Consider the following 23,720-nt stretch of genomic DNA (forward strand, 5'->3'; position numbering starts at 1 on the left):
TTTTGTTATCTGGTGTGTAATCATCATTAGGGTCTTTTGGGGGTGTGGGGGTAAAGCTCTAATGCTTTTTGAGCTACGCAGACACACATGGCCTTTCTCCAGCATGGGTACGGACTCAAACTAATAAGAAGAAAGAGGTGGAAACCAACCAATCTGAAGAGGTCTCAGCTGTAATTATGGGCCTCTGAGAGTGGCCATCTTTCTACTTCAACTATGCACACCAGGCCTGGAGAAAGCAGCTGCAGTGCCACTGGGAAGCTTTACCGCTTTGCCTGAAGGCACTCGGATTTTCACACCGGGGTCAGTATGGTTTGTCGGTGCCTGGTGGCAGTTTGGATAATCTCAGTGATGTGCCACTGTTTTACACTTATGGCATGAAAGAGAGGCTTATTCTGGTGTGTAATAACCGGTGAGTAATAAACAACATAGCTTTTATCCCCCTACCTCCAACACGTGTCCTTTTGCTTTGTTTTGTTTGTTTCTTTGGTCAAACTTTATTTGCCCATAAGCGCATCATCATCACCCTGGTGATAAAAAAGCACTGGAGCATTTAAGGCTTGTACACATGCAGCGGTCATGCAGAATTCGTGACCACATATACGCTCTCTGGTGGAGACTGTGAGCCCATCGTTATGTTTTTTGCGGTGTGGGTGGAGCTGTGCAGTAGGTTCAGACCTGCTGTACCAGCTCTGACTCTGGGATTTGTTATGAAGGATGCCAGCAGTGGAAACCCGTCGCATGGAAGAAATATTTTTACATTTACCTAATTTGTTTTTTTTTTAATGATCTTTAAAAATGGCATCCAAACTTTATAGTTTATTAAACATTGTGTACATACACGTTTAAGTGAGTTTAACACTAATCACGAGTCAGTCTTTGTGGATGTAGTTTTTGCAGGGGCTTCTTTTTTCCCCATCGGTTTTATTTTTTATTTTTATTTAGTTTTGTTGCCTTTTACTTTCCCTTCGCTTGACCCGTGATAAATACTGACAGTGTGAACGGCTGCTTGGCAACCTTACTGGAAAGACAGAATGAAAGGAGACTGAGAACGACGCGTGTCACACTGCTTTCTTCAGAAAACTTACTCCCTTACTTCTCTTTATGGCGTTTCAAAATGACAGACTCTAACTTGAGGAACGAAAGCAACCATGGGCTGTTTTTCACTTCTTTTAATGGATCTGTTTCGGACCAGATGTTACCAAATGACAGCATTACCACATGCAGGAACTTCACAATGGACTCACAGGTTGTCGGAGTTGGGATCTTTCTCTCCGTTTTTATTTTGGTGGCAATTGTTGGGAATATTTTGGTTATCCTGTCTGTGGTGTGCAACAAACAGTTACAGACCGTCACCAACTTCTTCATTGTCAACTTAGCCATAGCAGACCTCCTGTTGGGCATTATTGTGCTGCCCTTCTCTGCATCTCTAGAGGTGCTGGGATGCTGGGTGTTTGGCCGGGTTTTCTGTAACATCTGGGCAGCGGTGGATGTGCTCTGCTGCACGGCATCAATCCTCAGCCTCTGTATGATCTCCATCGACCGTTATATCGGCGTGAAATACTGCCTTAAATACCCAAGTATTATGACTGAGAGAAAGGCAGTCGCTATTTTAGTCCTAGTGTGGGTATCATCTGTTGTGATCTCGGTCGGTCCGCTCCTGGGATGGAAGGAACCGCCGCCTGTGGACGAAAGCATCTGCAGGATCACAGAGGAGCCGGGATACGCGCTCTTCTCCTCGCTTTTCTCTTTCTACCTCCCGCTTATGGTCATTCTCATCATGTATTTTAGGGTGTACGTGGTGGCCCGCAGGACTACTCGGAGCCTGGAAGCGGGAGTCAAACGCGAGAGAAATAAGTCGATGGAAGTGGTCCTGCGGATACACTGTCGCAGCGTGCTGGAGGACGCGCGTCCGGCGAGCTCAAAAAGCAGCAAAAACCACCCGTTTCGAAGTTCGCTCTCCGTGCGGCTGATGAAGTTCTCCAGGGAGAAAAAGGCTGCGAAAACCCTGGCCATAGTGGTGGGGATGTTCATCCTCTGCTGGCTGCCCTTTTTCTTCTTTCTGCCAATGGGTATGTTTTATTTATCGATCTCTTTTATTTTTATATAACCGTTTCTCAGCATTTCATGCTGGGTCATGAGCTGGGTCCTGCGTAAAATAGGATTCAGTCTGTTGCATTTCCACCAGACTCCTGCCAAAGACGGAGAATATGACTTCTTATAAATGTTCCTCTCCTAAATGCGCTTTTAAAAAGTTTCTATCTTTAAGAGCAACAAACACGCCTGTTTCGGGCCTGCTATGATTTATGATTTTACTCCTGAACTGATCGTGTGTGAGATGCACATCGGTCCAAAATAAAGCGTTCTGAATAAATGGGTCGTGTTCAGTATAAGAAATTGACGCTGTGATTGAAAACGTTTGCGTCTAAGAGGCTCCTCTTGACAGCTGCGCAGACTTTTATAAAAGACTCGAAATTCTGGTCGCAAAGGAAACCTAAACGTATGAAATTCCGTGAATTTTAATTTAAGAAAACCCTTTCACACTGTTAATAAACTCTGTAAAATTGGCGTTTGGCCTAACAAAATAAGAAAATTGCGTGTTCTGGATTGCATGCGCAGCTTATTTTGGGAGCTATGCCAGGAAGTGATCAAAATTAAGATGCTATAATGCTACAAAAACCAATTCTTTTGTCAGGAAAGGTCAGCTCTGCAACATGACCATTAAAGTGGTTTGTTTTCATGCCTGTAATTTTTTCATGACTGTAATTATTCCTTCACATGGCTAATATCACATTTTTCAAAGAGCAGTCATAACAGACTGACATTCTTCACTGATGACCAGTTCCAGCGGCTACTTACCTTGGTAAAAACTCAGACAGGCATGATTTTCAAGAATAAACATTTATGTTTTATTGTTGAGCATATTCATTAAGTTGACTACGGTACTAAGAGAGTGGGATGTAAGATTCAAATCAGGCAAAGAGATCTTCTATTCCCCTGCAGATGGTTGAAAAGGCCCTCCACTGAGGGTGACCAATTCAGTCTTTATGACAACACATAAATCAAACCGAACGAGCACATTTTACAGTGGAATCAAATGGAAATAGCTTTAAATTTAAAGACAAAACTGGACATAAAGGCACACCTTAAAACACAAACAGAGGCAATATGGGTATTAGCAACAAAAAGAATGACTGAAATGCAAAACTGAATAAATAAAGAGTGCCTACGTAGCAGGATTCAGGCTAGATTCGCTTAGACTAATAGAGCTCTGGTGCCACATGTTAATGGTGGCACCACAGTTTTTCATTTTGCATATATTTCACATAATTGATTGCGAGAGCCATTGAGAACAAATGGCCAGTATCTTACTGGGCAAAGCACTAACACAGCACTCTGATTCTTGCTGCACCTCTCCTTTTACAGACTGGAATTATTAGAGCAAAGCCCGCAGGGACACACGGGGTGCATGAAATGAAATTGGTGCTACTTATCATTTTATTCACTTAATGGGAAAGAAAGGGGCACGTTTATTTGTATGCCTAAATCAGACAAACTCCATCCTCAGCATGTGATTAAAAATGACAGGAATGAGATTTAAAGGTTTAAAATGTTAAAAGTCAGTACACATTTCATTACACACATTATTAATCAATTTGTGCACCTCAAGGCAGTCTCTAATAATAGTTTTAATTAACATTACTGTAATGATTGTAATAATTTGACTTTGTGATCACGTTATTGCTTTTAGGAAAGGTCATACAGACTCTTAAATCTAAAATGGCGACACTAAAAATCTGCATTCAAAGGCAGTTCAGCCAAAAGGGATCATTAATTTTGTCTGGTGTTATCTTGAGTTGTTTTATTTTTTATTTATGATACCTGGTGAATGTCAGAAAGGTCTCTAATTTGCATGATAAAGGAAGTCAGACTATCAAAACACTAATATCTAAACTAACGTCTGCTGTAGATTAATGGATGACCTGCAATTTGGTTTTTAAAGCATAGTAAAACTCTGAACTCTAAGAATCTAGTCATCGTGCTGTAAGCCATCTGGTTTGCAAAAACCCTTTGAGAGATGACCTCAGGCCTCCTCAAAGGAAGTATTTTTAAACATTAAGTTGACAGTGTAGAACTTTATTGATCCCTGGTGGAACTTAATGTTCAAGTTCAAGAATCTAGTCATCGTGTTGAACTTGAACATTAAGTTCCACCAGGGATCAATAAAGTTCTACACTGTCAATTTATCCCCATGGGTGGCTGCCTTTTATTTCCCAAACCACTCACAGATGAGTGTGGGGCCTTAGCACCGCTTGCTAACCTACACTCGGTCAGTCAGACACGGTGATGTTGGTCCATCGCAGAGACAGACATTAATAGGTAACTTTTTGCCGAAAGGCAGAGCTGTACGTTCAGCTCATCTTATACCAATCAGGACTTTTCTGTGTGATGATCCAAATCTAGATGGAATCCTCTGACTCGTTTCAACCTATATTAGCACACCAGACCCATTTTATATTGCCAGAAACTGAGGAAATAAAGAGGAATGGCCTGTCAGATTTCTGTTTAAGGCCGTTTCTTTCCCTCTGTAAAAGCCAACCACGACCACTGAGGTGGTATAATTAACTAGTTCTTCTTTCAGGCTTAGCAGAAAATGCTTTTTTTTTGTTTTTCAAAAATGCACAACTGATTTTAAATATGTTCACCCACTATTGTTTAATAGACTGAAATTGGTTGTTGTAAATGAGGAAGTGCACAAAAAATCTGCAGTCTCTCTGAAGGCCAACAGGTGGCGATAGTTGTGGTTGCAAAAGGACTTCTGGTCCTACTGAAAACCATGTGAGGACATTGTTCTGATTTGACGTCTGTAAAGAGTTTCTTGTTGAGTTTATGGACTCAGTCACTCATTTTGGATTAAAAAATATTTTGTAATTGTTTCATAATTCTTGGTCATGCCATTTTTAAAAATTGTAGCTAATTTGTGGTATGAGACTACATATTTATTGGCTAACAACAAGGCATGTGGTTTACCAGTCAGACCCACCAATCTTAGTCACATACATTTTTTTTTTGCAACCAAGATAGCGATGGGGTAAATGCTCATCTCAGGTCTTCAAAACGTGACACAACATTAGCTACTTTTACTGTCTGCGATTCTGACCAATAAATTATCTGAGCTAGAAACCTCTACTGTCCAAAGTCTGTTAAAACACCTCAGTAACACATTAACAAAACCCATTGTTATGCTGTGTGACTGGCCCCTTCATCATCATGAAAGTATTGTATTAACCACATACACACAGTCATGCTGCTGTAAATACTCAGCTACACCTTATTATTAGCCCCTCTTGTGATAGTCGTTATTGTGGGGGGCATTTGATAGTGATGACCCATTTTAAAATATTTAAATTAGTTGTGGACTCCGGGCGTGATTCACAAGCAGATTTGATTAAGCAGGAAAGTAACGGGAGACAAGCAATCAGAAAATCTAAAATTTTACAACTAATGTTAACTACTAGTAAACATTTACTATTGCTACAGTCTGTAATATTTGCAGTTTTGTATTATGATAATATGTCATTTGGTCATTAATATCATACCATAAATGAATCATAGTAGTTAGAAATGTGTACAAAAAGGGGAAGCACTCAATTATTCTGACAGAAGTCCAAAGAACAAAGTCCAGAAAAATGTTTTAGATATTATGATGAAACTAAGTGAGTAAGTGCAGAGGGCATCCTCTATTTGTACACAGGTATGTTTTAATACAAGGATTTTCCACTTTTGTTTTCAAAATCTCCATCAATGTGAAAACACATGAAAAAACAGCAAAACCAAGCAGTCTGACATCAAAAACTGAAATACAGGCGCACATCTTTGATGTTCCAAGATAACATCCTTGCTTTCCTTGTTGACATATTAATACAGAAACGTCGTTGTTGAAAATCTTCAGGCTGGAAGAGGTTTTCAAAAGGCCCATTTTCAGTGGCCTAAAATGCTGTTTAAAAGTAGAGGAAAGGTCACAAATGCAAAGAAAATTTATGTCTTCCAGAATATCCAAGTATGTGTGGACAGGGGCTTAGAGTCCATATGCAGTAGTCTTTATTTGGTTTTGGTTTTTTCTGTCAGTGAAGCTGAAGATCTTATTTGACCAGAGCGTAAAGTAGCCAAATAGTTTTTCAGTGGTTATACTTGAACCATATAACTTATTGAGTGTCTTAATGACCTCATGACCCTCAGCACCATCTCCAAAGGCCACAACCCCCACTGGAGCTTAAATATCTGGGGCTTGCCAACATTTGTTTTTAGAACTGGACAAGATCTTCACAAACCTAATTAAATCCAGCTACCTTCGTTTTCAAGCTCCCAAGACTATCTTGATCTGGCTGGCCGAGAGCTTGCACAGATACAATTCACATTGTTTTCTTGTCAAAACATTCAGACAAACTTTATTGATGGAGGAATGGTCATACTGGAACAAATAAAGGTGATCATTATGAGCAGCTGTGTTTTTTTGCAATGAATCTGAGGGCACAAGTGGACAAAAATCAACTATGCCAACAAAATGCCTTTGCCCAACATCCACACAGCATAGCAGGGCGCCTCCATCCCCTCATTTTTAAGGTTTCAAGTTTTTCAGTGTCTGTATATCTTAGCTGTTGGTGGCCTTATGTTGAGTTTAAGCTTTAGAAAAGCGTAAAACAAAACACACTAATATACAAAATACACAAATTAAAAAAGATTGCCATCCCAGAAGCAATAAAACAAATACATAAAAAATATACCTGTTGTCATGGTGTTTTGGCTGTGCGTCAGAGCAGTGAATCACTTGCTGCCTGCCTCTAAAGGTGATGTCATTTTAGGGACATAATTAAAAAAAAGAACATCCCTTCCTCTTATTAATTTATTAATCTTAGTCTTTAATCCTGAGTGAATTTGGGTGGGTAGTGATGAAAGAAAAATGAGACTATGAAGAAAGTCTCAACTTTGTTTCATCATCCACTTCTTTTAATATAAGTGCATTCTTTCTGTTTAGTGGTCAGTAATGTCAGAGCATGAACTCTGAGCATTACACACAAGCCTCTGTGCAGTACTAAGCAGAAAAAAAAATGGATTTCTGGGATATCAGTGCAGACTTGACATCATAGCATTGTTAAATGTTGCCTCTGTGTCCAGGCTCGATGCCATGTTAAATCCCAGGCCTGGAGAGAAAGAAGAATAACGGTAAAGAAAGAGAGAAAAGCAGCTTCCTCTGAAAAATAAGGGTGTCATCGGACTATTGTACTAAAAATAGCATTGGGAGTATATGAGCAAAGCAAAATGCCTTGTGCTGCTAGTCATCTGTGCAAAAAGCAATTTTCATTATGAAAAACTCTAATGTTCTCATTTGTTAAATTACCAGTGTGTAATGTCATATGCACAAAAGCTAGAAAACTTCCATATATTCCATATTTCTTAAATATCTATAATCCCCACTACAAGAAATAATAGAAATTCCCTTCATTTTCCATTATTCTAAATAGAGTTGATAAATTGAATATTTAGAGGTTATCCATTCCAGTATTTCACATCAGGCAAAACCAATAACAAACACAGACAGAAACACCAGCAGAAACAAAGATGATGTGCTTGCATTAAATGGAACATTTCAAAACTTTTATGAATCATTGTGCTAAGCCTGGTGTGTGTCCTTGGAGCATGGAAAAAACATTTTTTGATAACAATGTGTATGTTTCACCTGACCCCTTTAGCGAGAGTTTCCATCACAGGAAAAAGCCCATCTAATATTGTGTTGGCACATTTCATGTAATCAGTTAACATCAGTTAAATCCATTCAAGAAATCTGTAAGTACCAGAAAAGTCTGCCTTCATCGTGCATGGTATTCAAGCAAAAAGAAAAAATTCTGTGCCCTCAGGCTTGTGGGTGAAGCATGTTCTATAAATATCTGCCCTTAAAATGTCAGAACCTCCTTTGCTTCTATTAACAAACATAAGCAAAAAAAAAAAAAACCTGCAGGTGCACAATAAATCATTAAAAAGATCCTGCCGTCAGAGTGCAAATACATATACACATAACATAATAGTACATCACAGCTGTGCATAGACGTGTGCATTTCTTGCAGTATATATATATATATCTTTGTTAAATTAAGATTATTCCATATAATTATTTTGCTTTATTATTACTTACCTATTATTATTTAGTATCCAACCTGACTGACAAAATGACATACAGCATCAAACTGTAAAAATCATTCATATTTATTAAATTTATATATTTTGCATGTGTACAAATTCTCTGACAGTACTAACGTTTATCTTCAGCGGCTCTTTGTAGGATATTTGCGAAAATATTTGTTCTATATTGTTCATTCACTTTATGGTAACTCACACATCTTCCTGATGGCTTCATCTCCTTTCAGGTTCCTTCTTCCCGGCACTAAAACCGTCTGAAACTGTGTTCAAGGTGATCTTTTGGTTGGGATACTTCAACAGCTGCATCAACCCCATTATCTACCCCTGCTCCAGTAAAGAGTTCCAGCGGGCTTTCACCAGGCTCCTCAAGTGCCAGTGTTACCAGAAACGTAGGGTCCTTCGCCGCTTCTATGACCAGAGATGGCGGACTGCTGTCAAGGGAATGACAAGGGATCAGAGAGGCGATTATAAGCCTGGCTACGCTGTGCACGAATCCTGCGGCAGCTCTTTGCTACACACAAGAAAAGGACATGCACTAGGTTTCAAGAGATGGAGTCTGTTTCCACCACTGCGAAAGTCCTCCTTCCAGCTCAAAGAGAAAGTAAATAATCTGTCAAACAAAATTAAGGGAGGGACGGGAAAATGCAACACACCTGCTGTTGGTCGAATTGAAACGGTGGACACGGTGTCTATGGGGATTTACAACTCTTGTGAGCAGAGTAGCTATCAGTTTTATGATCTGGCAGAATGCTATGGCCTGAAAGAGACTGACATTTAGACGGTCACCAAAGAGGCTTTTATTTATTTTCAAAGGGCCATATTGGACCGACATGTAAGAAAGACTGTGATAATGCATAATATCAAAGAATCAAGGCACGATTAAAGCTGAGAATAATGGGTTGATCCTTGCACAAACAGGCAAAAAAAAAGAAACCCTTATCCCAATCACGTGGGTCCCACCATGTTTATTTGGATGAAACTTCTAGCGAACTGCTCAATGACACATTTGGGACATGGGTGCGAAATAAGCAGTAAGTTGGGACTTAATACTTTTTCGCTTGAAGGCACTGGATGTGAAGATTTCATAGCCTACAGCTGACAGCTGGCAAGTTTTAAGAATGTAATATTTTGGGAAAGACAGTTAACATAAGGCTGGATAATTAGTATTGTTGTATGTTTTTCTTACAGTTTTGTATCAGGCAGTTTTGATGTCTTTAAATGTTAGCCAGCTCACACTGTGTGATAAAGACTGAGAGTAAATGGTTTGGTTGGCATGTTTTGTGATTTAACAAAAGACAAAGAAGCAAAAGAACAAATACCTGTACTGAAACTAAGTTTTCAATCTCCGCGAAAGTAAAATCACAAGTGCATTTTTGTGTTGGTGCCACAGTTTAATCAAATGTAAAATTTCATATTGAATTATGATCATTAATCTGCGCCTCTGTTTCTTTTTTTGACAAGGCATTGTAAAGACGAGTGGCCAACGTTGCCAAGTGAACAGTAATGTCAAGTTGTGTTTTTTTGGTGGGGGGTTTATGTTTATCAGATGAAAGGCAAAAAATGTAGGAGAGGAAAAAATGTGGAGACAATAATTTCTTTATTGTTTTATGCCTTCCAGTTACGTTACGTTATTTGATTCATGATTAAAGAAAAATATCTCCTTCATCCAGAAGATGTCACTGTTGCTTTGGTTGTTTTACCTTGTGCACCTATTCATCTTTAAGTAAAGCTAAATGCTTTTGGGATGACTTGTTTTTAGTAGAAGTGAATCTGTTGGAAATAAATTAACACCTGCATTTAATGAAAGCGGTCAGAACAGCAGTAAGAATATGTCTACTGACTGAGAAGTACAAATTACAAAAAGAAAAAGAAATACAAAAAGATTTCAGGAAAGCACAAACACACTTTCATAAATCTGGAATTGGAGGCAGTGCACATTGATAGAGAGAAAGGGAACAACTCCATGAAGACCAATAAACCACAGTTGATTCCTGTTAGAAGCCTTACTAGAAATTAGGTATATAACCTTAACTTTACTGTATTAAAGTTAGAAAAATCACTTAAAAGTGGTCAAATGTGTTATATTGTTGAATATAATTAAAGACAAAACTGCCTTCATCACAGCTTTCCCTAAATTAATCTTTATTGATTTAATCAGAAAAAGCTTTGGTAGCTCATTCTCAGAACAGCAGCCTCAGATTTCTTCTTAGACAGAAGATTTGCAGTACAGAGAAAAAAAACAATAAAGGGGAAAATGGGACGGGTACATTTCAAGTTTGTTATTTAAGTTATTAGGCTTAGCAAAACATCTACGTCCGTTTGAAACGATTATCAACATTAACAGACTGAACTGGACTTAATAACAGGAGTCCATATAATTTTAGTAAATTATTCTGGTGAGTATCAGCTGCGCTGGGTATGTAAATCGGGCCGTAAATCAGCTGCTGTGCTGATCCGACGCCACTCTGCTAAAAATCCGGACAAATGTCACTTGATCAAGGAGCAGATCTGCATCAGATGAGATCAGCTGACTACGTGTGCGTGCGCTGTGCATATAAAGAAAGTGGTGCGCAAAAGCAGGGTAGTGACAGAATTGATGCGCATTATAGATATTTGAAGCATGTGTACCTGCACATGCATGCTTATTAACCCACGGGTACTGTGGAATATATTTTTTACTCACCTAAAGCGCTCGTGCTCTCGTCCACTCCCCGCAAAAAATTAGCAGCTGTGCGGTGTCTGTGGCATCGGTGCTCTCATCTCATGCCATGGAGTAAAAATCAAAAGCACAGCTTTATCAGACAGTTGCAGTTTAATGTTGGCTGACGAGTCTTCAGTGCGTCGCACAACTGGATTTCTGGACACGCTGACGTTGGTGAAGTCCTGCACATTATTTCGGTGACTTTAACGAGGCCGTGTTTTATGAGGTCTCCATCTGAAAAAGCCTTGACATGTCTTGCGATGAGTTGGGCGACCTCATAGCCGGCTATTGGAGCCTTTTCCTGGATAATTTGAGCACGAAAAAAATACTGTTGCTGACCTTGCAGGAGAGCTACCCTTTGCTTTAATTTCTGCTCTCGCTCAGCACCAGTGTAGGATGCATAGGCCTGTTTGGTTTCATAATGACGTGGTACATTATACTCTTTCATAATTGCCGCAGTTTCAGTGCAGATCAAACAGACACACTTCCCCTTGAATTCTTTGAAGAAATATTCACTCTCCCACCGTGTCTGAAATTTTCTGCACTCACTTTCTACCTTTCGCTTCTTTGGTTCTGCCATGTTTAGTAACTTGGGGGTAAATTTCTTCTGTGATTGACCTTTTTGGTGGAGCAACTGCCTTGATTAACAGCAGCTCCCCCTGGTGTTAAAACTAAGAAGTGCAATACACTCAACCAAAAGTGCGGGCCATATTCTATTCTATTCATAAAATTACTTGCGGGCCAATTAAAAATGGACCGCGGGCCGCAGTTTGGACACCCCTGTTTTATGTGGTCATATAAACGTTTCTTGCAATTTCTTAAACTGGACTTGACTTTGTTAATAGCAGCCTATCAAAAACAACAACATGTATTCCCATTCCCATTTTAGCTGAATCTACAAAAAATGCCAAAGATAACAAACACAGGCTGACAGCTATAAATCACTCTGCAATGACCTATGAATCATTCAAGTACAAAAAGGCACCTAATTCACAGGATGAACCAGTGTTGGGTTTACACATAAAAGACAATTTAGCAAAGAACCAGAGATAATTTTATTATATCTTTAGGTGCTTTATTACCAGCGGTACACATATCTTTTGTTTCCAATTTTGTAGGTGAGTTTACAAAAAATAGTAACGATGACAGAGTTTGGCAGATATAAAATAATATTTTACATCAATGAAGTGAGTCAGTGGGGCTATTTGCCTAAAACGTCGCACATGTCAGCATGGTGTGTAGTGTGTTTTTAAAAGAAATGTGAGGAAACTGGACAAATGGTGTATAAAAAAAGAAATTTATCTGAAAGTCATGTCCTTAAGAAGCAGACAAAAAAAAAACCATCCAGCATAACTGGCTGCGCCTTGGTTGCATTGTTTTGGATAGGTATGGGGGGAAAAGAAGAAAAACTGTTTATTAATACTGCTGCAATATTTGTTAAATATAATTTTTGTTCAATAAAAAAAGACCTTGATAAAAAAAAAAAGCCACCCAACAAAGACCTGACACACAGTGGCGTGTCGAGAAAATTTTTGTTGGGGGGGGGCAGGTAGGGGCACAGATTTGGAGAAGGGTGGCAGATGTAATTGGCAGATAATGTTTAAAAAAAAATTCTACCAACCTTTAACCATAATTCAATAATCCTATAAACCTAATAACCAAATGCACTTTTAACTCTTATTAGAATGAGATTTTAACCACTACGGTGCAAAGTTTTTAGATACTGCGTTGATAAAGTACAAGAGATACAATCAGTGCTTTGTCAGTGTTTACTCAGCATTCAAGGACATCAATATTTGCATAGTATTTTTACTGACATGTAGTGCACATATGTTTTGGGCAAAAACATTTTTGAATATTAAAATATGAACATTTGTAACAAACAATTGACAAATTAGCCAATGCCAATGCAAAACTTTATCTGCCTGTTAAAAAAAGAAGATAATCTTCTCACAAACTGGTGTTTGATTTTGAAACAGGAAAAAAGTGGGGAAACAACTGAAAAGACTAACATTTGAATAAAACCTGAAAGCAAGTAAATACTTTCTCTGCTGCCTTATGGTAAACTTTGGTAATATTGATAAAGAACAACACTGGCTGATGATGAAATACAGTCAGCTGGCATGGTGACACTGCCAGTATAACCTGCAGGGCTGGACTGGGACAGAAAATCGGGCATTTTGACTACAGACCGGCCCACCAGGTAGTAAAGCCATAAAGCCTTTGAATGAAAACAAATGCTGTTGTGACAGTGATGTACAGTCTTGTTGGTATATGTATGATTTCTATACATTTTACGTCAGATAAAAACTTTGGTTGTAAGATTTAGATAATTATTTAATAAAAGCGAGACATTTTAAATGAGAATAAGAAAGAAAAGTATTTCTTTGTGCCCCACCTCTCCCTGTTAATGCTCTACCTGGCCCCCTGGCAACACTTTGCTAGACCCGCCCCTGCACAGTTACCAGCTGTCAGCTACGTAGAAAAAGGATCCTGGTGTTATTTATTTCTCAGAAACAGTTCATAACTTCCCTTCAACTCACCTAAAAGGTAAACCTGTTTCTCCATCACCTGTTCAGCTCTGATGATTCTGTAAGGACATCTCCTGGTTTCATCTTCATGTTTCCCTCTCATCACACATCCAAACCGATATCATGACCAGCAGCTTTACAGCTAGTTAACACCAATAGCTAGTTAACCCATAGCTATTCACACAACAACGGGGTATTGGGTAACTATGATGTTTTTATTTTAGAAAACAAAGTACACATGAATTAATGTACTTTAATAGAAAATGGAAAGGTGATACAACCTCAAAAACGTGGTTGTCTCTAGATTTAAAAAGAGAAATAAGGTCCAGTAGTTACACTATATAAAAAAATAAATGCACAATTTAAAAAACAACATTTATAGGTAGGTATATCGACTTCTCATTAAATTATATGAATTATTATGGCTTTGTCTGCCATAGTGTTTTTCTTTAAACTACTTAGGAACACTTTTACTGGCAGTCGGTGATGTCACTGAAAGGCAAGGTTCTGTTGCCATAGTCTCCTGAGTTTATTTTGAAAGCTAACTTACGGAACTCGCTTAAACAGCTTAGGAAAGACAAGCGCACACATTTGAAGAAGTATTCCCTCATCACGGTGACATTTTCACTTTTAAACGGTCTCAAAAATTAACATGAAAAAGGAAACGAGAAAAAATACAAATTCAGGAGAAAAGAAAGATCCAGGAGATCAAAGTAAGTAAACAAATACATCAAATCTGGGTAAAATCCCTCAAATAACAGAATCTACTTTTCTAAAAATGTTGACAGTCTGTGTATAAAATGAAACATTTGAATCCTACCCATATGGAAAAGATATATATAAATCTTATAAAGTTTGTATCTGTCTTGTGTGAAACTTGTATGTTTTGGATACTTACTAAAACAATATATGAAAGTAATGAGAAAGTGGCCACTTTCATGAGTAAATCATATAAGCCTGATATGATTCACGGTATGAAGTAGGCCACATCTTACGCAAGTCTTTTATAAATTTGTACCATTTCTTTTCCATATGGGTATGTTTGACTGAAAATAGCATAATTACAACACGTCTAATCAAAGAAAGGTTAATGGGGCACTTTGTCTTTTGGTAAAATAATGTGACAAGTTTATTCTTGGACTCAGCAGTAAAAACAGATCAACAAGTGTCATGAAGATCTAAGTCTTAGTAGACCTAGTATGGACTCGTGTTGCTCTGTTTTTTTATCAAAAGGATAAACTTGTTATTATAATTTAACCAATACTTCCTAAAATGGCATCAAAATCCTTCCGGTCCTGATGTCGAGCACTCTTTTTCACTACTGTGTTGTTGTTGTTGTTGTTGTTTATAGACTCTAAGAGCAGGATGGCTAAAAGAAAGGCCAGTCCTGAAAAGAAGACCCCCGTAAAAAGAAGGAGGGTCACTGAGCAGGCTGCTCCTTCCACCAGCTCAGATACACACCAGGTCAAAGCAGTGAAGCGTAAGGCCCAGCAAGATGGAGCGGGCACAACCAGTGCACCGAAGAAGATTAAACTTGCTGAGCCTACGAGTGAAGACAGGGAGCAAGCGTCTTCCTCCGTGGACACTGGTAAAGGTAGGCTAATTAGTTGAGTGAGGGGTAGATTAAGTGCACAGCTGGTTGCTCGGTTTAAGATATTAGTGTTTGGGAGATATTTTTCTGTTGTACAGTTCATTTGCTGTTATGGAGTTCTTGTTACTGATAAAAAAAAGTGTATTTTTTGTTTCAAAATAGCTGATCTGCTCTATGCCAACATCTGCGAACAAATATAATTCTATAAAGTTGGTCTATATAGTGTGTAACTGTTGATATAGAGCGTTATTAAATTTATTGCTACTGCAATCATATGGCACGTTGACTTCTAAGGAAATTTTAGATGGCACTTATCATCAGAAAGGTTGCTGACTCCTGGGTTAGACCTTCATAGTAATTTTTTTTTAAAACTTTTTTAAGAACGCATTTTAACATTGGACTCAAAAATAAATAAATCCCCCGCTAACAAAAAAGGCTCTTCAAGTGCCAAATTGCTTTATATTTCTTCACTTAAATATACGGCCGCAAGTAGGGCTGACATGGGCCCCAGGTTTGATGTGTTCTGCCGTAAACTGGACAAACCAACATAAGGATGGAAGCCACTGTGGGACTTTTTCAGTAAGTTGAGCATGTGTTTTATAAGTTAATCAGTAAATTAACACCAATAGCTAGTTAACCCATAGCTATTCACACAAATGAATAGCTATGGGAAAGGTGATACAACCTCAAAAACGTGGTTGCCTCTAGATTTAAAAAGAGAAATAAGGTCCAGTAGTTACACTATATAAAAAAATAAATGCACAATTTAAAAAACAACATTTATAGGTAGGTATATCGACTTCTCATTAAATTATATGAATTATTATGGCTTTGTCTGCCATAGTGTTTTTCTTTAAACTACTTAGGAGCACTTTTACTGGCAGTCGGTGATGTCACTGAAAGGCAAGGTTCTGATGCCATAGTCTCCTGAGTAGGGATGGGTACCGGTGTCCGGTGCCATGATGGCACCGGTTCTGACATAAACGGTAGTAACCAGACCGAAAAGCAGCGCACATTTCGGTGCTTTATTTCGGTGCTTTTTTTTCCTGAGCTGTGATACACGTCTAGCCAATCATTTTACGTTTCCGAGGATAGTAGGCGGGTCCAGGTACGTGCGTTCTTTTAGAGCAGAGCTACAGATTAAAAATGTCCAAGGCCCTCCTGATAGCCCTCAATGTCTAAGTGTATTTAAAATTGAGAGGTGGGCAACGACGCCAGGGGTGAGGTGTACACCCTGATGGTAATTTGGACTCCGTGATTGTGCCCACCCCCAAGATCCTATATGTATGTGTAATGAGAGTGTGAATAATGTGAATGTCTAAGTTGTGGGATAAAATTGAGGCAGAGGCAGCCAGAAGGGGACAGAGGGGGGGGTAGCCTCCTCTGCACCCTGGTGACATACCCCTACTCCAAGGCCCTGCATGTGTGGGTGGTTGTGGTGGAGCGGGAAGAGAGAGGCAGCTGGAGATGGGGAGGGAAGGAAGGGAGGGGCAGGTAACCCCTCCCTGGGGCCAGCTCCCCCGCTGACCCCAGTAGGCACTCCCACACTCCGCGACCCGCCAGGGAAAGGGGGCCCAGGCCCATCCAGACCGGGGCCCAGTGCAGCAGCGCCTCCCGGCCCCACAGAGCCTGGGACAGTCCACCCAACCCCACCACAGAGAAAACTGCACCCACCCCACCATCCACTCATCTGTTCTCCATTCTTTAAGCACCGGTTTGAGCACCGTTTGAGCACCGGCACCGTTTCAAAAGTACCGGTTTGGCACCGGTATCGGATAAAACCGAAACGATACCCATCCCTACTCCTGAGTTTATTTTGAAAGCTCACTTATGGAACTCGCTTAAACAGCTTAGGAAAGACAAGCGCACACATTTGAAGAAGTATTCCCTCATCACGGTGACATTTTCCATTTTACAAGGTCTCAAAAATTAACATGAAAAAGGAAACGAGAAAAAATACAAATTCAGGAGAAAAGAAAGATCCAGGAGATCAAAGTAAGTAAACAAATACATCAAATCTGGGTAAAATCCCTCAAATAACAGAATCTACTTTTCTAAAAATGTTGACAGTCTGTGTATAAAATGAAACATTTGAATCCTACCCATATGGAAAAGATATATATAAATCTTATAAAGTTTGTATCTGTCTTGTGTGAAACTTGTATGTTTTGGATACTTACTAAAACAATATATGAAAGTAATGAGAAAGTGGCCACTTTCATGAGTAAATCATATAAGCCTGATATGATTCACTGTATGAAGTAGGCCACATCTTATGCAAGTCTTTTATAAATTTGTACCATTTATTTTCCATATGGGTATGTTTGACTGAAAATAGCATAATTACAACACGTCTAATCAAAGAAAGGTTAATGGGGCACTTTGTCTTTTGGTAAAATAATGTGACAAGTTTATTCTTGGACTCAGCAGTAAAAACAGATCAACAAGTGTCATGAAGATCTAAGTCTTAGTAGACCTAGTATGGACTCGTGTTGCTCTGTTTTTTATCAAAAGGATAAACTTGTTATTATAATTTAACCAATACTTCCTAAAATGGCATCAAAATCCTTCCGGTCCTGATGTCGAGCACTCTTTTTCACTACTGTGTTGTTGTTGTTGTTGTTTATAGACTCTAAGAGCAGGATGGCTAAAAGAAAGGCCAGTCCTGAAAAGAAGACCCCCGTAAAAAGAGGGAGGGTCACTGAGCAGGCTGCTCCTTCCACCAGCTCAGATACACACCAGGTCAAAGCAGTGAAGCGTAAGGCCCAGCAAGATGGAGCGGGCACAACCAGTGCACCGAAGAAGATTAAACTTGCTGAGCCTACGAGTGGAGACAGGGAGCAAGCGTCTTCCTCCGTGGACACTGGTAAAGGTAGGCTAATTAGTTGAGTGAGGGGTAGATTAAGTGCACAGCTGGTTGCTCGGTTTAAGATATTAGTGTTTGGGAGATATTTGTGTGTATGATCTAATACGCTGATGTGCTTTTGCTGTTTTCCACATCTGCAGACTGCAGTCAAAACACAAAGGGGTGCACAAAAAATGGCAGAAACAAGTCTGCGGGAGACAGCAAAGAGTCACCCAAGAAAAAGAAAAAGGACAAAACCAAAAACGTCGTCCAAAATCCAGCAGCCGACCAGCAACGTAAGTAGCAAGCAGCTTGGCTTTTATACTCAGGTGAAGAGCAAAATGAACATTTAGGGTACAGCAGAGAGTAATTTGTGTCACAGCTGTAGTAAAACAACATTTGGGTCTTTTCAGGGGAATACCAAGCCAGATATGTGCAGGAGCACCATCTAGGAAATGGCGGCTGTGGAGCAGTGTTTGCTGGCTACAGGATAACAGATCATTTCCCAGTAAGTGTTCAGATGGTGGGAGTAAGACAGGCAGTAATGCAGATAACGGATAATATCGTCAGCTGAGCATTAAAGGTGCCGTTTTACACCTTTAATGATGTCATACTGAGGAAATGCTCACCAATGCTCTGTGTCTTTTAGGTAGCCATCAAACACGTTCCCAAGAACAGAATCCCCATCAAAGTGACGGTAAGTGTGCAACACTTGAACTGTTTTTACATTCCTGGACTGAGTGCAGCGTTCACCTGTGAAACATCTGTTCCTCATCATCCACTTTGTTGTAATATATCAGGATGAAAACGGGAAGGAAGTCTCAGTGGAAGTGGCCATTTTGCTGAAGCTTGCAGCTGAAGCAGATGGATCAGTGGGAACGTCGGCTCCTGTGTCTCTGTTGGACTGGTTTGACTTTGGCACAGAGCTGATCCTGGTGCAGGAGAGACCTGTCCCCGCGGTGGACCTGTTTGAATACATAAGAGAAAATGGAGGATGTTTACCAGAAGGAAAGGCCAAGGTAAGTTGACTGGAAGAGCCTTAGACTGTACAGCACTGAAAGCACAGAGTATCAAAGAAGCATCAACCTGTTGACTCATTACTGTCTTTTTCATCTTTTCCAGGTCATTCTGAAGCAACTGGTTGATGCAGCAAAGGACCTGGAAGAGAAAGACATCTTTCACCGGGACATCAAGAGTGAGAACATTCTGATTGAGACAGGCTCAGATGTGCCTCGAGTTCGTATCATTGACTTTGGCCTGAGCTGCTTTGCTACGGAGCAATCGCAGTTCTGCTTCTTCTATGGTAACATATTCAGCTCCTGCTCTTCACAGATGTAGCAATTTGTGCCTTTTGTTTTAGAAGAAATTGTAATTGTGTCTGTTTATTAGGTACACCTATCCACAGCCCTCCCGAATGTTACTGGGGCAAAAAATACAGGCCTGGACCCACCACGGTGTGGCAAATGGGAGTGGTGCTGTACGAAGCGCTTCATGTGGGGGACTTTAATATCATGACGTTCATTGAAAACGAACTGAAATTCAACGAGCATCTGTCCCCACGTAAGAAAACATCACACTTCAAGATTCACTGATGGCTTGGATCACTGGAACTATCATCTTCATCTTTTCTCTCCTTTCTTTCTTTCCAGACTGCCGGAATTTCCTGGATGCGTGTTTAACCGATGTCCCGGAGAAGCGCCCAACGCTGGGGGACCTCCAGCGTCACCCCTGGCTCAGATAAACCCATCTCTCACACACACACATTTCATATATTATCATATAAGTGTGATACGTGACCTAACTTTCTTTTTTTGTCTTTCTTTCATTTTTTTGGTTTTTTTTAACAGGAAAAGGTTGTTTTTTGGGTTTTTTTGGCCAATTCTAAATTTTGCTATCCTGAAATTCCTGTAACCCCCCCAGCCATCCCAGGAAAGGGGATCTCTCTTTGAATTGGCTTTCCCGAGGTTTCTTCCCATCATTCTGGCCCCCCGGGGAGTTTTTCCTCGTCTTCATAGAGAGCTTGGGCTGGGTCAGGAGCTTCATCAAAATTGGCCTTATTTGATTAGGTTAATGTAATAAAATTACGTTGATGTAATCAAAATTAGTAAAAATCAAAAGATTTAACTTAAACTTCCATTAAAACTTGTTTAACTCAACTTTGCTGAGAATACTCTTTCATTACCATGTCAAGGATTGTTTTTTACTCTTGATGCATTTTGACAAGTAAGAAAACTGAAAACTCAATCAGGTTAAAGTATGCACAACGAAAGTCACACTGTCACTGCTCTGAAGACTTGCATCTGTTGCCCTAACCTCTAATGCGTCTCAACAGATTTCCTGGATCTAACAGAGGTTGCAACAGTTTTTCCTTCCCACTGTTGCTGATTGTTTGCTCATAGTGGGCTCTCTGATTGGTGGGATTCATTTTCTAATAGTATAGGGTCTCTTCCTTCCAATGTAAAGTGCCTCTAGACAACAGATGTGACTTGTTGCTATAGTTAAGGTTGAATTGAATCATTAATGTCCATTCAGTAGTGAAAATTTTATATTTCTTAATAGGGGTGGGTTTTGATGATCGATTTATCGATTAAAATCGATTCTGGCTTGGATAACGTGATATCGATTCATTAAAACCTGAATCGATTTTTAAATAGAAATTTATTTTGCCCGAAACGCCAGAATCTCAGGTTAAACCTCACAAAATTTCTACAACCACCAAACCGCTAAAACAGTAAATGAGAGCAGATACACGGATTCTGCACAAAGACGTGAACACAAAACGCGGACCCGACGGATCAGAATCACTGAGATGTGGCTTTTTCACCCGCCGGCACGTACGCTTAGCTGTGTCTCTAATCAAACCTCTGTAACTTTGCTCTGCTTCACTTCGTTTTTGACTGCACAATATTTTTAATGTCATCTGCTATAAAAACCCAGACCAAGTCTCGCAAGCGTCAGCTTTCTTTTTATAGATATAAAAATATAGATATGTACTGATAAGTACCATCTGTAGCTTAGAACATTAAACACTTATTGTACTTACTGTAAGGAACAACAAGATAAGTAAAACAACACAATACATTCTCACAGTTCCCGACTGTATTGGTGTTTTGTTTAGTTTTTTTCAAATGTTTCTGAGCTTAATCGGCGGGAAAAATACATTGTGTAAACTTAACAGGTAGCTAACGAAAGCGAGTGACTCACCGGGACAAATAACTCCAACACAAGTAATTCGACACACGTTATTCCCTTTGTGGTCAGAGTTCGGGGCCTAATAAAAGAGTAGCTTATTAGCATTGATATGTAAAAAAAAAAAAAACAATTTGGTCTCATTATCTAGTTTGCAGCACTGCATACTTTGTTGAAAAAACACTTGACCGCCATTATTCATGTTCTTTGATTTCTCCAGTGCCTTCAACACCATTCTTCCCTCGGTTCTAAAGGACAAGCTGGTGAACTCTGGAGTGGACCATCACCTCACTACCTGGATCCTGGACTACCTCACCGACCGACCACAGTATGTGAGGACTCAGGGCTGTGTGTCGGACAGGGTCGTCTGCAGTACGGGGGCCCCACAGGGAACGGTTCTGGCTCCGTTCCTCTTCACCATCTACACTGCAGACTTCTCCCACAATTCCACCCAGTGCTTCCTGCAGAAGTTCTCTGATGACTCTGCAATAGTCGGCCTCATCACTGATGGGGACGACAAGGAGTACAGAGGTCTGACCCAAGACTTTGTGGACTGGTGCCAGCTGAACTACCTCCAGATCAACGCCAGTAAAACCAAGGAGCTGGTGGTAGACTTCCGCAGGCACAAGCATTCTCCACTGCAACCACTGAACATCCAGGGTATGGACATTGAGGCTGTGGACAGCTACAGGTACCTTGGTGTTCATCTGAACAATAGACTGGACTGGACTCATAACTCAGACGCCCTCTACAGGAAAGGGCAGAGCAGGCTGTACCTGCTGCGGAGACTCAGGTCGTTTGGAGTGGAGGGCCCACTCCTGAAGAAATTCTATGACTCTGTTGTGGCTTCTGCTATCTTTTATGGCGTGGTCTGCTGGGGCGGCAGCATCTCTGCTGGGGACAGGAAGAGACTGAACAGGGTGATCCGAAGGGCCAGCTCTGTTCTAGGATGCCCTCTGGACCCAGTGGAGGTGGTGAGTGACAGGAGAACGACGGCTAAGCTGTCATCCCTGATGGACAACATCTCCCACCCCATGCAGCAGACTGTGACAGCACTGAGCAGCTCCTTCAGTGGGAGACTGCGGCACCCACGGTGTGGGACGGAGAGATTTCGCAGGTCTTTCCTCCCCACTGCTGTCAGACTCCATAATAAAGACTTTAACTGATCAAGCACACACATCCATACATATGCAATAATACTAAGTGCAATAATCCTTTCTGTCATCGTTGTATTTTTACTCAGTTGTATATAGTATTTGTATTTGTATTCTATTTTTATCTTATTGTATATTTATTTTTATTTTATTCTACTGTATATAGTATTTTATTTTATTCTATTCTGTACAGTTGTGTACTGTATTTATTCTTATTGTATTCTAATTTTTGCCTCATAACTTTTGCACTGTCCACTTCCTGCTGTGACAAAACAAATTTCCCACGTGTGGGACTAATAAAGGTTATCTTATCTTATCTTATCTTATCTTATCTTATTGCGAAGCTCTCATAGGAAGAGACAGCCAATGCTTCCTGCGCACAAGACGCAAGGTCGTAACGCAGCAAGACTGCATCAAAGCGCCCCCTTGTGACAATAATAGGCAATCGTTTTAGATGACAAGAGGGGAATTTGCAGCCCTGTATTTCGCATGGGTTAGACCAGGAGTCGGCAATCCTGGGCACTCCTGCCACACAGCTGGCACGCGAAGGGTTAACTGATGGCACGACACCCAGTGAATTAATCTGAGAAGGTGTATTAAAAAATTAATGGCCGTGCCAGCGGAGCACATCCAGTGGCGTGTCGAGAAAATTTTTGTTGGGGGGGCCAGGTAGGGGCACAGATTTGGAGAAGGGTGGCAGATGTAATTGGCAGATAATGTTAAAAACAATTCTACCAACCGTTAACCATAATTCAATAATCCTATAAACCTAATAACCGAATGCACTTTTAACTCTTATTAGAATGAGATTTTAACCACTACGGTGCAAAGTTTTTAGATACTGCGTTGATAAAGTACAAGAGATACAATCAGTGCTTTGTCAGTGCTTACTCAGCATTCAAGGACATCAATATTTGCATAGTATTTTTACTGACATGTAGTGCACATATGTTTTGGGCAAAAACATCTTTGAATATTAAAATACGAACATTTTTAACATACAATTGGCAAATTAGCCAATGCCTGTTAAAAAAAAAGAAGATAATCTTCTCACAAACTGGTGTTTGATTTTGAAACAGGAAAAAAGTGGGGAAACAAATGAAAAGACTAACATTTGAATAAAACCTGAAAGCAAGTAAATACTTTATATGCTGCCTTATGATAAACTTTGGTAATATTGATGTATAAAGAACAACACTGGCTGATGATGAAATACAGTCAGCTGGCATGGTGACACTGCCAGTATTAACCTGCAGGGCTGGACTGGGACAAAAAATTAGGCATTTTCACTACAGACCGGCCCACCAGGTATTAAAGCCATAAAGCCTTTGAATGAAAACAAATGCTGTTGTGACAGTGATGTACACAGTCTTTTTGGTATATGTATGATTTCTATACATTTTACGTCAGATAAAAACTTTGTTCGCAAGATTTAGATAATTATTTAATAAAAGCTAGATATTTTAAATGAGAATAAAAAAGAAAAGTATTTCCTTGTGCCCCCCTTTCCCTGTTA

General features: G+C 39.9%; 2 protein-coding genes and 1 long non-coding RNA gene across 4 annotated transcripts; 2 read left to right on the forward strand and 1 right to left on the reverse strand.

Moving 5' to 3' along the window:
* The first annotated feature begins 982 nt into the window (after positions 1-982).
* adra1d (adrenoceptor alpha 1D) lies at positions 983-9,931 on the forward strand. The gene is made up of 2 exons (XM_085459283.1): positions 983-2,069; positions 8,421-9,931. Exons 1-2 carry the CDS (start codon positions 1,115-1,117, stop codon positions 8,969-8,971), a joined length of 1,506 nt encoding a protein of 501 aa, XP_085315409.1. The 5' UTR covers positions 983-1,114; the 3' UTR covers positions 8,972-9,931.
* LOC146707776 (uncharacterized) lies at positions 8,239-11,472 on the reverse strand. Its single transcript, XR_014920876.1, has 2 exons — positions 10,877-11,472; positions 8,239-8,624 (listed from the first exon to the last, which is right to left on the reverse strand). It is a non-coding gene; the product is annotated as an uncharacterized LOC146707776 (long non-coding RNA).
* Positions 11,473-13,956: 2,484 nt separating this feature from the next.
* LOC146707777 (serine/threonine-protein kinase pim-2-like) lies at positions 13,957-20,017 on the forward strand. 2 transcript variants are annotated; one of them, XM_085459284.1, is made up of 10 exons: positions 13,957-14,138; positions 14,777-15,019; positions 17,646-17,888; positions 18,023-18,157; positions 18,275-18,369; positions 18,511-18,558; positions 18,662-18,880; positions 18,984-19,164; positions 19,251-19,421; positions 19,511-20,017. In XM_085459284.1, the coding sequence occupies exons 1-10, from the start codon at positions 14,078-14,080 to the stop codon at positions 19,600-19,602; spliced, it is 1,488 nt and encodes a 495-aa protein (XP_085315410.1). In that variant the 5' UTR covers positions 13,957-14,077; the 3' UTR covers positions 19,603-20,017. The 2 variants fall into 2 exon arrangements, with proteins under 2 accessions (XP_085315410.1, XP_085315411.1); XM_085459285.1 differs by lacking the exons at positions 13,957-14,138; positions 14,777-15,019 and adding an exon at positions 16,880-17,011.
* The last annotated feature ends 3,703 nt before the right edge of the window (positions 20,018-23,720 follow it).

This window comes from Copadichromis virginalis, linkage group LG6, assembly GCF_057382275.1.
Source record: "Copadichromis virginalis isolate Kocher_CV1m ecotype Utaka linkage group LG6, C_Virginalis_male_GT1.1, whole genome shotgun sequence".
NCBI lineage: Eukaryota > Metazoa > Chordata > Actinopteri > Cichliformes > Cichlidae > Copadichromis > Copadichromis virginalis.

Coding starts and splice junctions, on each gene's coding strand:
- adra1d (XM_085459283.1), top strand. CDS start 1,115: ATGACAGACTCTAACTTGAGGAACGAAAGCAACCATGGGCTGTTTTTC. Junction 2,070..8,420: donor TTTCTTCTTTCTGCCAATGG/GTATGTTTTATT, acceptor ATCTCCTTTCAG/GTTCCTTCTTCCCGGCACTA.
- LOC146707777 (XM_085459284.1), top strand. CDS start 14,078: ATGAAAAAGGAAACGAGAAAAAATACAAATTCAGGAGAAAAGAAAGAT. Junction 15,020..17,645: donor CTCCGTGGACACTGGTAAAG/GTAGGCTAATTA, acceptor TGTTGTTTATAG/ACTCTAAGAGCAGGATGGCT. Junction 17,889..18,022: donor CTCCGTGGACACTGGTAAAG/GTAGGCTAATTA, acceptor CCACATCTGCAG/ACTGCAGTCAAAACACAAAG.